The sequence below is a fragment of the Nilaparvata lugens genome, chromosome 7 (assembly GCF_014356525.2).
Source record: "Nilaparvata lugens isolate BPH chromosome 7, ASM1435652v1, whole genome shotgun sequence".
Lineage (NCBI taxonomy): Eukaryota > Metazoa > Arthropoda > Insecta > Hemiptera > Delphacidae > Nilaparvata > Nilaparvata lugens.
Window position 1 is genome coordinate 22,006,765 of NC_052510.1, and position 17,659 is coordinate 22,024,423.

Here is a 17,659-nt window from a genome sequence, read left to right on the forward strand (position 1 = left end):
ACCTGGAAATCTATATGAGATAGAGCGCTCTACCTGATCTCAGATTGCAAAGCAGAAAAATACGCCCGGGGGTTTTTGAATTATACATCTAAATGGTAACAATCGGAAGATATTGTTGATCAAAAACTAAAATTCATCAAAATTGATTTTTTCTTCAAATTTCACTCATTTTTGAAAAATCATAACTCAGTACTCATTGGAGATAGAGAGTTCCGAATGATCTCATTTTATTCAGAATTTTATAATCTATAAAAAAGGAAAGAGCAAATTCTTATGTCCAATTCCGAGATTTGGCAGAAATAGCTGGAAAATGAGCCGAAAATACGAGGTCTTTGGGCCACTCTGTATCTAGCACAAGGAAATTTTGCATGAAGAAAGTGGTTCTGGACTCCTCTTATGTACCCAAATAATATATTAAAAAATCAGAACTACAATATAAACTGCAAGCACACCCCCCTTTTTATGTCTATATTGCCTGGACTAAGTGTTATGACTGTGAATGTCGGTTCTGCAGCCATATGAGCGTAAATTATTTTTTATTTGTAGGACAAGCTTGAACGCAACCATGCTGTAAACTGTCATGATATTCTGTTTTATAAATAGAGGCTTGCAATGTTCCAGATAAGCAACATCGCATATTATTCTTTAGCCTTTTTCTGGAGCAAGAATACTTTTTGTACCTCTGGGGCTGCGCCCCACAAGACTAAACCATATACATATAAGTGCTTTGAAAAAAGCGCGAAGTAGCACATTCTCAAATAATTGGAAGGCACACAGTCCTTGAAACTTTGAAGGAGATATATAACCCTTCTTTATTTTGAGCAGACACTTTCAATTTGGGGTATCCATGTGAGCTTCTGATCCAGTGTTATGCCCAGAAGCTTTGCACTTACAGCTCCATTACTAATCTTTCTCATTCCAAGCACCAGTGTTTGCGTCTTGATATTATTCAATGATAGATGGTTCGCTCTAAACCAAGCTGAAGACTCTGGACATTTTTCGTTGTAGAGCACTCAGCAGATCAACATCGTTGGTAACCAGTGATGAATCATCAGCGCAGCAAACTACTTTAGGTGAAATATTTAATTCTATATCGTTCATCATCACTAGAAATAGTAGTGGCCCAAGAATGGATCCTTGAGGTACTCCGTGTGATTATCCTTTAAATGCAAAATTTTAAAAAACCTTATGTATACGACGTCGACGCGAAATTCAAAAAGAAACTTACCTGTCAAATTTCATGAAAATCTATTGCTGCATTTCGCTATAAATGCGAAACATAAATATAAACATAAAGAGAAAAAGCTTAGTTGAAAGCACAGAAAAGTCGGGAGAAAATAATAATGCTACTTCGAGTTATCAATTGCATGCCTCATAGCTTGCAATTAATAGTCCACACGACATCTCATTTTTTACCAAGTTACATTGAGATATAAACTGCATGCGTCATTGCATGCAATTTATAATCCACTTGACAGTTGATTTATGATGAATAATTCCAAATTCTGATTTTTACGGTAATATTAGCGTTCAAAGGAGACTCCTTTTCTTTCTGTATTATCCCTAAAATGCAAAATTTCAAAAAACCTTATGTATTCCACGTCGTATACGTCGACGCAAAATTCAAAAAGGAACATACCTGTCAAATTTAATGAAAATCTATTGCTGCGTTTCGCTGTACATGCGGAACATAAATATAAACAAGAATATAAACATAAAGAGAAATGCAAAACCGTCGACTTGAATAACCTCACTTTGCTCGGTCAATTAACATACGGTAGGCTTAAGTGAGTTTTTGATATTGGAGAAAACAAATAATAGTTTTTAAGAATAGATTATGATTCAACTGAATCAACTAAAACAGGGTGACATCTGATACTTCTAGATGATAATACTGCGTGAGATCTACTGTTCACAGAGCTACTAGTATTATTCTTTTAAAAATAGCGCCTTTTAGTCGACTTCTTATAATCGAGTGCAGTCTTTGTACATCGATTCATTTCCATCGATATCATCATACCTAAATTAAATTTATAAGCAAATACCAATATTGAGGTTAGATTTTTATATAACAAACTACTCTTTTTTATTAGGTAACTTTACTTATTATTTTGAGTAGAATAATGGAATCTATGGATAACATTTCTGATTCTGACAGAACAATAAGGTTGGCAAGTCAACGAGTGAATCTATGCCTCAATACAGGCAATAATCCACCACATTTTTATACTCCTGGACAAGATATACCACTAGAAGGTTGCATGAGGTAAGTGTTTTAAATTAAAAAATTATGTTATAGTTTAGTAATAATTAAAAGACCATAGGCCTAGTAAATTTGAATGGCTTTTGTTGGCGTGGAGACCTTTCTAGGCGTATAGTGAGGTCCATGTATATGTTTACTGCCATAATAATTATAATGGCAGTTAAGAAAGATAGAAGAACAACGTTGCCGATTCTATGCATTGACACTACGGTACCTTCTATTGAAGATAGCTGATACCGGTTTATGGTATAATTTTACGTCCAGTGCCGAAATACCTGTCATCAAATTTTTGGTTGGGATCGATTTTTGTTATTTTGAGCACAAAAATTTAATTTATTCTTGTTGAGAATATTCTTCATGGAAATGTATTTTTCATAACTCAAGGTACGGTAACTTGACTGTGTAACTTAGTATTCTATGGGATACATCACCTTTAATAATTATTATTTTTAAATTTCCTAGATTTTTGAGCTTTTTTTTTGTTTCCAACCTCAACTGTAACAAAAACATAGATACAGCGTTGTATGAATGTGTGATACGTGGAAGTGGCTTCTCGAACTAGAAAGTAGAATATAACATTTTGGTAAACAAGTTAATATTACATTTGTAGAGAGCTTAACAGATTTTGTCTATTTTTCATGCATATTGTATGTGTCGACAAGGTTACTAGGCCAGCTAGTAATACATGCATCGACCACTACTTTGTTAAGTTATCACCCTTGTACGAAGCAGCTACAACTATAGTACAAACCTCAATTACCGACCACTACGCCGTGTGCATGAAATTATTCACACCTAACAAAAAACCGCCCAATAGAGATAATTATTACATGAAAATAGATTGGAATAGCGTAAAAAAACATTTTGTCTTTGCAGAATTGGAACCATGTCACAAACGAAAATAATATCAATCTTGCAACTAATTCATTTATACGAACTACACAGAATATTATTCAACAAATGACAACAAAAACTAAAATATCAGCTAAACATACTAAAATAAAACCATGGATTACTAGAGGACTTATTAATTCCATACGCCATCGCGGTAAATTGAGAAAAAAACTTAATAGACAACCTTATTGTATTTCCTTGAAAACTGAATTTACTCGTTTTAGAAACATGCTACATTCGACTATAAAACAAGCAAACATAATTACTACAAAAATAAAATCGATGAAGTTTCAAATAACCCACACAAATTCTGGCATGTAGTAGAAGAAATCTCTGGAAAAGCCAAAGGACCCCATTCATTCCCAATTGACGCATTTGCCCAAAGAGGAGATCCTACTTCAAAACCTAATATTAAGGACATTGGGAATACTTTTAATCAGTATTTCACATCAGTTGGGTCCATACTCACTAGCTCCTTGAATCCAGTAGGGCAACCAGAGATCAGAGATCAAGAGTACGTGGTTGATGCTGTCTTCAAATTGAAAGAGGTGACAAAAGAGGAATTATCAAAAAATGTAATTAATAGCCTCAAAGGCAGGAGTGCTCCCGGTATGACTGTATTCCAACACGGATAATTAAAGACAGCCTTCATACACTAATAAACCCAATACACCACATAGTGAATCTTAGCATTCAGACAGGACAATTCCCAGAATACCTAAAAATAGCGAAGATCATTCCAATCCACAAATCAGGACCCAAAAACGAACCTACAAACTATAGACCCATTTCTCTGTTATCTACTCTGTCAAAGATCATTGAAAAATGCATTAAAATACAGTTAATGGAATATTTGAAAGAAAATAACATTCTAGCACATAACCAATACGGCTTCCAAAAAGATAAAAACACCAATGATGCATCATTTCAGGTAAACAAATACATAATAGAGTCAGTTAAAATTAAAATAAAGTTATCATGACATTCCTGGACCTGGCTAAGGCGTTTGATTCAGTAGATAGAGGCAAGCTTCTTAATAAACTTGAAGCTATTGGAGTTAGGGACACTTCTCTTCAGTGGTTCAAAAGTTATTTTTGTGAACGCCAACAATTTGTTCAGATTAATGGTGAAGACAGTAATAGGAATGGTGTAGACTATGGCGTCATTCAAGGTAGTACGCTGGGTCCAGTACTGTTCTTGATATATATTAATAATATTTCCCGGCTCAATACTACAAGCAGGATATTCCTATTTGATGACGATACAGTGGTTATTTCTACAGGTAGGGAATAGGAAGAAGTTTATGAAAATGCCACTAAAGATCTTTCCAAAATAAAAAACTGGTTTGACCATAATAACCTCACTGTGAATCTTGGCAAAACCAAGTACTTGCCAGTTGTTACAAGAAACCAACCAGACCCAGGGCTGAGACAGGTGAAAATGCACTCATGTGGGGATGTTGGATCTTTATCATGTGCTTGCGGGGTAATTGACAGAGTGGATCAATATAATATCTGGGGGTCATTTTTGACCATCAGCTGAGTTGGGCACCACATATGCAGTGTGTCAAGCAAAGGCTACGACGGATGCTGTATGGTCTATCTCAGTTGAGCCAAGTACTTGATACCAGATTAAGTAAAAGAGTATACCATGCTTATGCACAGTCAGTGCTACAGTATGGTCTCATTGTCTGGGGAGTGGTGTCATCTGCTAGCCTGGAGCCTCTCTCGGTTACCCAGCGCACCATTATAAAAAAAATTCTTAAAAAAGAACCCAGATATCCCACGTCGCTGTTGTTCTCGGACTTCCCTGTGCTCAATTTAAGACAACTGTATATTAAAACACTTCTCACATATATCAGGAAACACAAAATAGAACTACTCAGCAATATTCAACATAACTATCAAACTCGACACAGAAATAACCATGGATATTCAACACCTCAATTATATCACGGAATAGAACTTAGGTCTCCTCACTATCTAGCACAAATCGTCTATAGAAATTTGCCCAATGATATCAGAGAAGCTGAGAACTGCAGCGATGTGGTGTATAATAGGAAGCTGTTTAAATGGTTGATTGGCATAGGTTGGGCTGGAACCGAGGGCTTACTTCATTCCTATGCTTCTTAAATCTCTACAATTTAATAAATAAATTGTCACAGTCTTGAGTCCTCTTGCTCTTTTTTTTTAGCTCTTCCTTTCTATTTAAGCACTCTTCACAAATGGTTACAAAAACAGTGGTAGGGAAGTGCAATAGTCTGTAGATTGCACTCTATCATACTAGCATATATGTTAGGTTAACTTAGTATTATGAATGTATATTATTTTGCTTATAACTATTTCAAACTTAATTTACTTTTTGTTATTAGCTTGCTCATAGGAACTCTCCCCCATTCACAGATGTATAGTCTTGGGGGATTCCACTTTTCAATAATGTTACAATTTTAAATAAAATAGTAAAGTAATTTATCTTTATATTTATTGTTTTATTGTAACTTAACTATATTGTACAAATTTGTAATTTCATTTGGAAATAAATTGAATTGAATTGAATGTAATTAGAGATTAGTTTTGAGGTTGCGTTTGTCTATCATAGTTTTTAGTATATTATATAGATCTATTATACATATTTATAGATTTTCTACAAGTTCTAAAGAAAAATATGTTGTGTTTATCGTACATTTAACATAGTAAATCTGCTTCAAACCTTGAAGGAACTTGTTTTTTGGGTCCAAGTTTCACGTATTTTGTCACATATCTTTGAAAATTACTGTAGCTAGAGACCTGGAAACGGTTTCATTCAATTGATTTTACATGAAGTATGCTAAATAGTACATCTTAATTAACAGCCAACAAATTCCCGTGGGCTAGGTATTTGTTTCAGCAGGGGAACTGAATTCAGACGAAATCTTCCACTCTGTATAACTTGGTAACCAAGCATTTTCAAACGTATGTTAATTGGACATTTTTTTCTTCTTTTGATGTGAAGAATCACGCCATCACTTATGGCCACCTTTTTTCAGAACACTCTTTATTATTGTAAAGTGATGTAGAATATTTACATCAACAAAAATAGTACTTACGTCAATGATTCTTGTCAACACTACTTGGTCCTTGATGATCAGGCTGGTATTGAGCTCTTTTTAGAGCTACTTTGGAGTTTATCTCAGGAAGTACTGGATCCCCCAGCTGCAGGTTGCTGGTTTTCATGGTGAAGGGAAAAACTGCCAACCAGGGGAAACCTAGCACACGTGATGACTGAGTGACTCCGTCCCTGGAAGTAGCCTGGTTTATAAGTGTATGGCTGAGTGAAGGCCTCAGACTATGGGGAGTTCATAGTTCGACCATTGTCAACTGGACTCTCCGTCTCTGGGAGTAGCTGGGCACAGTGAATATTCTCTGGTGGAGTTGCGGGGTAATCCAGTGAGAGACCAGATTTTGGGATTCAGGGTACCCCCGTCTCTGCAAGTAGCAGGCATGTGAAATTGCCGCTAACATTGGGAACCACAAGCATTTTCCTTGGCCTGAGTTAGAGGATAACTCGTTCGGGCCCCGACCAGGCCCACGAACCGCCGGAACTGCCTAGTGCCCCGACCAAGGGTAAACGGTCAATTGGGGTGTTTCCACTGCAATGCAGGCTAAACTCCTCTGACATAATTGCCTACCGACTTGGCAGTGCCATTGGGTAGTGACGTTCACGTATGGTGTCGACTGTCGACATCATGGACGAAACCCTGTCAACACTACTTGTTCACATTAGTCAGGTAGATTCAATGCATAATTTTAAAAATTCGCTTACTAGGGTCTAAACCCCGAATACCTAGGGCGGAGGGGGGTTGCGTTGATCTAAAGACCTATAGGCTATTCTATTTTATCTAGTTCTTATCACCAACCAACCCCCCCCCCCCCCAACAATATCCCTGGCTATGCCCCTGCTTGTGATGTATTCTAATTAATTATTTAACTCATTGTATTTGCGTCTACATCACTCAATAAAAAGTAGAATTCCCTGAATCACGATAATATACCTATTATAATTCAAATTCTCAAAATTATTCCTGTTTGATTTGTTTTCAGAGGGCATGGAACTTACTTTGACAAGAATGCAACAACTCTCAAAGCATCTGTGTCCGGTGTCTTGGAACGTGTGAACCAGTTAATTCTAGTCAAGCCTCTGAAATCACGCTACAATGGAGAAGTGGGTGATGTGGTTGTTGGTAGAATAATGGAGGTGCAGAAAAAACGTTGGAAAGTAGACACTAATTCACGATTAGATGCAATACTCCAACTCTCGTCTGTCAATCTGCCGGGAGGAGAACTGGTGAGTCTTATTCTTACTTGGAATTTTGTTAGTTAATTGTAAGATAAGTATCTCTAATCAAACAATGTATATTCCTTATAGTTGAATAGCCTAGAATTAGCTGCTAATCACAGAAAGTGAATTACGGGATAGAATAACCGTAATCTATATTATATAGATTTCCAATAATTTTCTGTTTTATCATTGTTGAATAAATATAAAAAAAGAAATAGACTTGTTAAAGTCTTAGACAATCAGTCTAGTCAACAAAACATAACAGAAAATACTTTTGAAACAAAATTGTCAACATTGCAGCTCTGATAGGTTCATTATCTGTTTGGTAAAAATATCAAAACTTATAACCCATACCTCTTGTACTAAGAGGTATCAAATGTTACTTATTTTTTTGGAAGCTGAGGGTCGTACCAATATGACCACATGACCATCCCATTCTAAATCATTAAAGCTGAATAACTTCCTTTTGTGATAAAACTTAAATTATCAATTAGTTTATAGTTTATTATTTGATGATTGTGTAGCAAAAAAATCGTACTTGGAAGTGAATTTCTCTTGCAGGGTTGCATGAAATTTCAGTCTCGGTTAGGGTCTCGACTGGAAATATCATGTTCGCCCTGCAAACGGCCACTTACCGGCCACGTGTCTTGAATAGCTATGACTGCATGCTCAGTACTTTTTTTTACTTTTCTGCTCGCTAAAACTAAGAAATTATCATTCTTGTCTATGATCAGCTGGTTCTAGCAGGGCCTCCTATATAGGAAGGTAGTATATTGGAAGTCCTGGTTCTAGCCATAATGTAATATAATAGTCAACTAAGTCCCATTATTGCTAAGGTTCGTATCCTTAACAATGGCGACAATATGTTATGTATTATTGTATCTATTGTTTTGTAGTCCCATACTCTGTAGCTGTAGAAAAATTGTTATGCAACTCGAAAATTTCTGTATTGCTTTCGCAAAATTATCGCGCTCAACAGTTCAACTCAAGTACAGTAAATAGTCAAGTTCAACTTGTGATAACTGTTTTTCTCAAGTAGTAAAGTTGCGTTTCACGCTCTTAATACATAAATAGCTATTATGAAGTTTATTATTGTATATTATTTTTCCTCCACCTACTGTCTAAAGTACTTACTTTACTCCCTGAAACCTAATACTAAAGTGTCACTTTTTCGCTCTCGGTAGTAAAAAACAAAAAACTCCCTAGGGAGTAAAAGTGACTCCATTTAAATAAGATGGGGAGCATCTCTATTTTGAAACTTACATTGTAATAGGTTAGAAGGTCTAAGCTCAGATGAGAAAGCATAATAGAGGTGTATGTCATTGAGTCAACTAAATTCAATACCACAACAAGAAATTTGATCAACTCATGAAATATATGTTTGTATGATAATTATTATATTCTTAATATTAGTAGACGATAAAATTTATACAATTTTTAAAATATTTTATTCTATTCAAAATACCAGCCAACAAATATTTTTGATCTGCAATTCAAATCTGAACCGCGTGATCTGTAGTCAGCCATTTTTAGTCATCTGTAGTCATCAGCTACATGTAGTAGCTGCTCAGCTGATATAATTGTTACAACTTTTGCTGATAGATAGCGCAATCAGCATTGCCAATCAGACGACCGGTTTTTAGGTTTTAGATTTAGGTTATGTAGTTAGGAATCATTGTCACCAATATGTGAGTTATTAGAATGATTTTATTTGCAGTTTCTATAAAAAAAAATTTAGATGGAGAAAAAATGTTGTGTACATCACGAGCGAAAAATACTTTTTCTCCCTCAGGAAAATTGCTGCCCTCGGCTTCACCTCGGGCTTCGAACTTTTTCCCACAGGGAGAAAAAGTCGTACTTTTCACTCTAGATATACAAATAACTATTTCCTCCACCTACTGTCTAAAGAGCCTACTTTACTCCCTGAAAAATAATACTAAAGTGTCACTTTTTCGCTCTAGGGAGTTTTTCTGTTTTTTCCTCCCGAGAGGGATGTAAATTGTAAAAGTAACTCCATTTAAATAACATGTAAAGCATCTCTATTTTAAAAACTTACATTTGAAATAGGTTAGAAGGTCTAAGCTCAGATGAAAAAGCATATAGAGTAGTCATTAAACTAACTAATTTCAATACCTCAACCAGACATTTGATCAATATATGAAATATATGTTTCATGCTAAAATTATCACAAACTTCATATCAGTATACCATAAAAATGTATAAATATTTTTTTTTAATTCCATGTTATTCAAAATACCAGCCAACGGATCCTCATTAAGTAATCAAATTTGAAATGGGAACTTCATCATAGTTGTAGTCGAGTCGGCCATTGTTGTTACAACTTTTGCTGACAGATAGCGCATAGTGCTGTCGGCGGTGAACTGTGTGATTACAAGCCAGCTGTTTAATTTTTAGGTTATGTTGTAACACATTTTACTGGTTAAGTAAGTTTTTAAAAATTATTTTATTTGCAGTTTTTATAAAAATGTAGGTGGAGGAAAAATGTTGTGTACATCATGAGTAAAAAATGTTTTTTCTCCCTCAGGAAAACTGTTGTCCTTGGGCTTCAAACTTTTCCCTCAGAGAGAAAAAACAGTACTTTTCACTCTAGATATACAAATAACTATATCTCTCAATTCATATACTTTTCATAATATATGCCTTACAATAGCTTTCAAGGTTTAGAGTTCTGCATACAGGAATAATTTAGGAGAGGATTTTTTGTATCAGTTTCTTTCATGATACTGTGACTGTTATTCTGAATTCAAAGTTGCGAACGTGAACATGGATGGCAATTACCTCCAGGTAATGTGGTAGTGTTGAAGTTTGAGTTACATGGTCAGCAATAGGCGTTGGCATTGTCATTGGTGTATGCATTGGTGTCAGCATTGGCGTTGGCATTGTCGTAGGCATTGGCATCAACATTGGCGCAGGCATTGGCATCGGCATTGTCGTAGGCATTGGCTTCGACATTGGCACAGACATTGGTGTAGACATCAGTGTAGATATCGGCGTAGCTATTGGTGTAGATATTGGCGTTGGCATTGGTGTAGGCATCAGCATAGATATTGGTGTAGATATTCAATTAATGAGTCACACTAGTTCGAAAATCACCCAAATGTTCTTAACACTCTTCATGGTGTACACTTGTTGTTGATTTCGAGATTCACGTGATAATTATTTTGATGTTAATGTCCATGCTGTACCTGTTATTTTAAAATGCTTATAAACTAAAAAGAAAATTTTGATTTGACTACCAATACAATCTAATACACATGAAAATTATTTCCAAGTATATAATCAATATAAAAAATTAAATTTATTGTTAACATTTTATTATACAGTCAGCAATACATAAATTGTGAAATTTCCTCAAACTCTATAGAGATATCAATTACAAAATTTTAATAAAAAATAATTTCATTTCCATTTATTCACTGTTCAAATAACAAAATTTAATCCATTCTTCAAAATTTAGAACATAAACAAATACATGTTACATAAATTTCATAACACCCTGTATCATTATCAAAATTGTAAAAAACATCAGATCATCACAACAAAAATAATTTCAATACATACTTCAATAAATTCAGACAATTGGTCTTCTATTCACAATCATTTCATAATATATCTGCATTTCATTATCATTCAGTATAACATTTCAATTATAGCATTTCCCATTTATGATTTATCATTCAGGGTTTCAAAATTATTTATGTAGACAAATTTATAAATTTTCATTTAATTTTTTGTTCAAATATTGTATAAAATGCAAAATATTTAATATTATTAATCATCCTTTATCAGATACTATAGTTTATTTCGACTTTTCAATGTTCTAAACACAAACTACATTTCATGACAAAACTTTACTATCAATCATTAAACAAGAAATCATTCAAAACATTAATAATATTTTGCTTCAAAGGCAATCAATATTCATAAGTAATCATCTGCATCTATGGCAATCAACATAAGTAATCAACACAAAAAATATTATCTCATTACTGCCTCTCTAAGTCATAACCTCTGGTCATTTCTTCTTTAGGCAATAATGGTTTTCCATCTCAAAAAACAATCACATACCAGCAAAATTCTAATCAACAAACCCCACTAAAAATTCTACATACACTCCAGCATCCATTTCAAACGATAATCAATCATATCAAAATTTATAGAACAAACAGTTTTTTTTAAATTTAGAAAAAGACATCAATTACAAAAACTTTAGAGAAATTTTAACCTTTAACTCATTTCAATTAATAATATGACAAGACGTTTTTATTTCATGAAAACATTATTATTCAAGTTAACTTTCATTTATATTGAACATCTCATATATATGGCGACACAATTCATTAATACTTTCAAATTTTGAAGTTTTATTGTTATAACAAAAGAATTTATACATAAGATTAAATTTCAGCATGTTCTAAATTGAACCATTTATTTTTTAAATAATTTCAGAATTTGAAGACTGTATAACAAGTACAAACCATTTCAAGATTACAATACAAAGACGATCAAGATGGATAAAGGGTAAATAAGTTCCCTAAAAAATACAAATAAGAGACAAAGAAAACTGGGTAAATAAATTTCCTAAATAATACAAGGAAGAGAAAGATTAATTAGAGCCTATCCTACATGTCAGTACTAAACTTTCATAAGGAAGTATATTTAATAAAATATACTACTATGGAATTTTTTAGATTCCAAGTATGACTCTAATTTGTTATAACTGTGAGCTATCACTCCCACAGAAACAACTGGTGAAGGAAAAATATTTTGACTATTGTGACTGGGTGGAGAGTTCCTAGATGTCTGTAAGGCAATGTGATAGCAGACTCTAGTATCGGACCACAAAAACATAAGTATGCAAAAGTTTTTACAAACATTTGATGTTGCAGTCTTAAGGTTTACAATTAGGTCAGATAATCTAGTCCAGCCATATGTGGTTCACGCCCACACCTCTAAAAGAATCACACCTACTTGTCTACCAAAAATCCAAAGTATTGGACAGCAAAAAAAAAATATAAAATGCAAAATGGGTTAAAAGCCCAGAAGAAAACTATAACCTAATTACATATGGCTTATGACATGATATGCAATGAAAGATGAGAAAATGGGACATAATTTGCTCTGAAAAACCTAGTTACCTAATATGATACCTTACAAAATATGTAATACATGATGAAAAAATATACCGCAAGCGAACAATTATTTACACTACAATAGATAGATTTTAGAAAAGTTAAGTTTTATCAACAATTTAAAGATTAGGAAAATAAGCTACTATTTTAACTTCCAAAATTATTTCAGAAAAAATACAAATTTAAATGACTATGGACAAGATTGGTTAAGATATGCATCATAGAAGAAATTTACTGAACATTACACAAAGTCAGGAAAGAATCGAAATTTGAAACGATTAAGGGCCAAGAAAAATAGGCTACAGGAAAGAAAAAAGACACAATTATGTACTCTTACCATACACTGCGTAGCGATTATGCTATTCTGAATCCCGGCATAACACAGGATTCCTAATCATTATGTGCTTTCTGATGGTACTTCTTCATCATATATTGATTGATTCTCATAATTTTACCTGTACTTATCTCTTCAAGTTTGAAACACCCTTTATTGAGATCATCTCTTACTATGTAAGGTCCACGATATTTAGGACACAGCTTGGCAGAAAACTTCTTCAGCTTGCTCGAAAAAATGTAATTTCGAATTACAACTAGATCATCAACCTTGAACTTATACTTGGGTTTATTATGCATATTCTGTTTGAATCTTCTGATGACACCTCTATTCTTTATTCTGTACAGTATTCGTTTGTTTCTGATACTTTCTTCTTCAAGTTCAAACTTATTTTCTACAGGATAATTGATATACTTAAAAACAAGATGTGCACACATCGGTTTTGTTGACATGTTAATTTTATTTATGTTTTTCCTAACCTCAGTTATAGCAGCTGTATTTTCTTGACAATCTATTTTCAAAGAGGATAATACCTTGATTTCCCTGTCTACTTTTTCGTTTAATTCTACAACCTCTTTTTCAACATGCTTAATACTTTCATTATTTTCTACATTGATAGCATCTTGTGTCATATTTTGTTGCTCAACTATGATCTTATTTTTATTTACTCTTTCATTAACCTCATCGACCCTATCAGAAACTTGAATGATTTTGTTTTGCTTTGATTTTTCTACATCTAACATTGATATTTCAAGATCATTAGTTTTCTGCTGTAGATGACCTATTTCTTTGTGATTTTTACTCAATGTATCATTTATCTCTTTAATTTTCTGCTTTGTATTAACCTGCTCTAGTCTTATGCTAGCAAATTCTTGCTTCATATCATCAAACCTAGCACTTTGATCTTGTTTCAAATTATCAATCTTAGCATTTTGCTCATCAATCTTAGCATTTTGCTCATCAAATCTAGCATTTTGCTCATCAAATCTAGCATTTTGCTCATCAAACCTTTGTGTTAAGAACACTATAAGATTCAGATCATTTTTAGCTCCTACCATACTTGTTTCATTTGATATTTCTACTACTTCCTCATGAATTGTTACATTTGAAACTTTTTCACTTACAGCTACACTATCGTTTGAGTCATTGTTTAAGGTTAGGTCTGAATCTTGAGATTCTTCATCTAAGTTTTGATTGTTTTCACTGAATAAAACTTCATTATTTTTATTGTTCTCCATCTTGCTACTGCATAAAAAATATTTACTCATTAGAACCTGAACTTTCTCGAACCGATTTCCCACTCAGCAGCATATCCCATTCACAATCCATGAAGATATCTATCCTACCAATAATTTTTTATAACCAGGGATATATTTTGTAGTTTTGGTTCCACACCAGGGCGTACCATTTGCCGTGCTACCAATTTATCCTAAATAGGTTGAATAGCATTTTTCACCTATTAACCTAAAGAAAGTTATCGGCTCCAAAATGGTAAATTCTTGATAAATTTTGAATGGATCTATTGCTAATGAATAGGAAATCCAGTTTTCAGAGCAAATCAACTTATAATCTTCATAAGAATTTTGGCAATATACAACACAAATCCACAAAACAATACCTCACAACACTTAAACATATAGCATCATTACAAGCTAAAATACTTATTCATTTATATAGTTGAAAACAATGGCTATAGGCTTGTAGACACACAAATCAAATTATACAAAATTAGAACACCATAAAACTGTTCAAATCTCAATTAAAACATTATAAATTTCAATTAAACAGAAAAATATTCAGAGAGCACAAAACAATTTCCATAGCCAGCCACCATTTTTTTGAGAAGGGCCTACAAAGGTAGCATTTTAGATGAAGCCAAAAACAGTGACAACGTTATGAATATGTCATCAATATTAAATTCCAAAAAAATTATAAATTACAAGTTTAGAATTTACATTTTACATTTGTTCTCAATAAAACTTTATTTCGAAACTGTTATTTTAAATTTATTTATCCTCTATGCTATTTATAATGATCTGTTAATTCTGTTTACTCTGTTTCGGTGATTCCATGGAATGTGCAACACAATTATTTATTATAAATTCTCAGTTAAAAGTTGTCCGCATATCGATTACTCTGATATTATTTACTATCAAGTTTTATAGATCTCGAATTGAAGATTCGATTTTAATTGAGAAAAAATGTAATATTACAAATAACATTATAATCTTCCATTAATTTTATCTGGAATGGTCTTTTATATTTGATTATTGATTTCAGAGACTGCGATCCGTGGAAGATGAAAGGATGATGCGGAAATATTTGTCAGAAGGTGATCTGATCAGTGCTGAAGTTCAGAGCATATTCAGCGATGGAAGCTTAGCCTTGCACACAAGAAGTCTCAAATATGGCAAGGTAGTGGTTTTAAAATTTCTGTGTAGTTTTTAAAGTGATATTGTGAATGAAAATGAATGAAAATACTGGAATTTGTTTCAACAAATTGTATATAACAAGAAAATAGTTTTGATTTTCACACCATCGGTTGAGTTCAAAGCCACTGGTCAATTCAATTTATTTCATTCCATCGGGTTTTTTTTACGTTCAGTAAAAAACCTGATCACAGATTAGTGATCACAGATGAACCACAGAATGGAAAGTCGGCTAGTATCTTGACGCCATAATCCGCCATCTTGAAAGAAAGTGTAGCATTGCAGTACAGCAGTAGTTTTAATTTCTAACAAGGTGATGCAGTCATGTGTCATGGTCTTGGTGCACTAAAAAATCTTGATTAGATTGATACCTTCCATTTTGTGTGTATTCTGTGGCTGAACGGTTACTCATGAGTCATGACAGATGTTTCTCCTGTTGATCATATTTTGTAAACAAAACTAGAACTTAACCTATTTCATTGTAATCAATTAAAATGGAAAACCATCAGGTGATTGGAGTTGTTTTAAATGCTTTGTAAAATATTTAAAATGTTATTGAATTTATGTAATCATGCATTTTTGTGCTCCCAAATACATTATAATGGAGTCCATTATTTGTAAACAACCTCGTATTCAGCCATGTCTGTGATCTATAATATTACAAAAAAATATATATATATATAATATCTCGCGCTAAAATACCTCAATGGAACCTTTAATTTCAAGTAAGAGCTAGCATTAGGAAGGCATAGGTATTGTGCGTTTATACCTCTTCAAGGTCTTTGGTCTAACTGATAAGAAAAAAATACGTCATACCCGGTTCGTTCACTGATCAGTTAATCGTACTTTTCCACCGATGGAAAAGAACGTAAATAGAGTAGCTGAACGTAAACAGACATGGCTGAATACGAGGTTGTTTACAAATAATGGACTCCATTATAATGTATTTGGGAGCTGAGAAATGCATGATTACATAAATTCAATAACATTTAAAATATTTTACAAAGCATTCAAAACTACTCCAATCACCTGATGGTTTTTTATTTTAATTGATTAGAATGAAATAGGTTAAGTTCTAGTTTTGTTTACAAAATATGATCAACAGGGGAAACATCTGTCATGACTCATGAGCAACCGTTCAACCACAGAATACACACAAAATGGAAGGTATCAATCTAACCAAGATTTGAGTGCACCAAGACCACGACACATGACTGCATCATCTTGTTAGAAATTAAAACTACTGCTGTATTACAATGTTACACTTTTTTTTTAAGATGGCGGATTATGGCGTCAGGATACTAACGGACTTTCCATTCTGTGGTTCATCTGTGATCACTAATCTGTGGTCAGGTTTTTTACTAAACGTAAAAAAACCCGATGGAATTGATCAGTTGCTTTGAACTCAACCAATGTTTAAGGAAACAGTTTATAAATAAATATAATTTTATTACCATGAAACACACATGTTATGAGCAACGTCAAATTTACAATAAGCACTAAAATAATAAACCTCATTGCGGACCACTTCCTCATAGACTCTAAGATTAGTAGAAAAACTAATCTAGAAATAAAAACCTGGGCCTACAGTAACTTTTTCTTCCATATCGACATCGACGTATGAGGCAAGGGATTTCTGCTCTAACTACTGTTTGCGAGTACGGTAACGTGGAACTCGCCTGTTACAACCCAGTAAAATTCTCACAATATTAGGTTACTAACTACTTTCTACTGTATTATTGATACATTATGATATAGTGCCAAATTAACCTTTCAGAAGTGCTTAGTATCTTTAAATTGTCAGTTATAGGTATCTGATGAGATGTTTTTTATTTTGTTGTATTGCTGATGTAAACAATAAAACTTAAAACTTTAATAAATTTTCGACAGTATGTACATCAATTTTCAATCACAAATGCTCCAATTCAGTTACTATCAATTACATTACAGAATCTCAACTGTATAAAGAAATATTGATAATGGTTGATTTTGCAGCTTTCGCAAGGCATCCTAGTGAAAGTTTGTCCGGCTCTGGTGAAGCGGTGCAAGACGCATTTCCAAAATCTGCCGTTCGGCGTGAGTCTCATCCTCAGCAACAATGGCTACATATGGATCTATTCAACATCCGATTTGAATGAAGAAGAAGGCGGAGGCTTTCTTCAAAACTTGGATAAGGTGAGTTGAAGAGGGTGGCTCCCTTTGAAAACACTCATGTTTTTTTTTTTCATTTTCATCCAATTTTAGCAATAATTGGCCGACTAATTTTGAA

At 33.5% G+C, this 17,659-nt stretch overlaps 1 protein-coding gene across 1 annotated transcript; it reads left to right on the plus strand.

The window, feature by feature from the left end:
- Nucleotides 1–1,866: 1,866 nt before the first annotated feature.
- On the plus strand, nt 1,867–17,659 carry LOC111056421 (exosome complex component RRP4). Its single transcript, XM_039432344.1, has 4 exons — nt 1,867–2,266; nt 7,237–7,480; nt 15,242–15,376; nt 17,386–17,659. Exons 1-4 carry the CDS (start codon nt 2,124–2,126, stop codon nt 17,572–17,574), a joined length of 711 nt encoding a protein of 236 aa, XP_039288278.1. The 5' UTR covers nt 1,867–2,123; the 3' UTR covers nt 17,575–17,659.

What these genes read in the sequence shown, in the direction of transcription:
- LOC111056421 (XM_039432344.1), top strand. Translation starts at nt 2,124, where the DNA reads ATGGAATCTATGGATAACATTTCTGATTCTGACAGAACAATAAGGTTG. An exon ending in CCACTAGAAGGTTGCATGAG is followed by an intron (nt 2,267 to 7,236) that starts GTAAGTGTTTTA and finishes ATTTGTTTTCAG; the next exon opens with AGGGCATGGAACTTACTTTG. An exon ending in GAAGTCTCAAATATGGCAAG is followed by an intron (nt 15,377 to 17,385) that starts GTAGTGGTTTTA and finishes TTGATTTTGCAG; the next exon opens with CTTTCGCAAGGCATCCTAGT.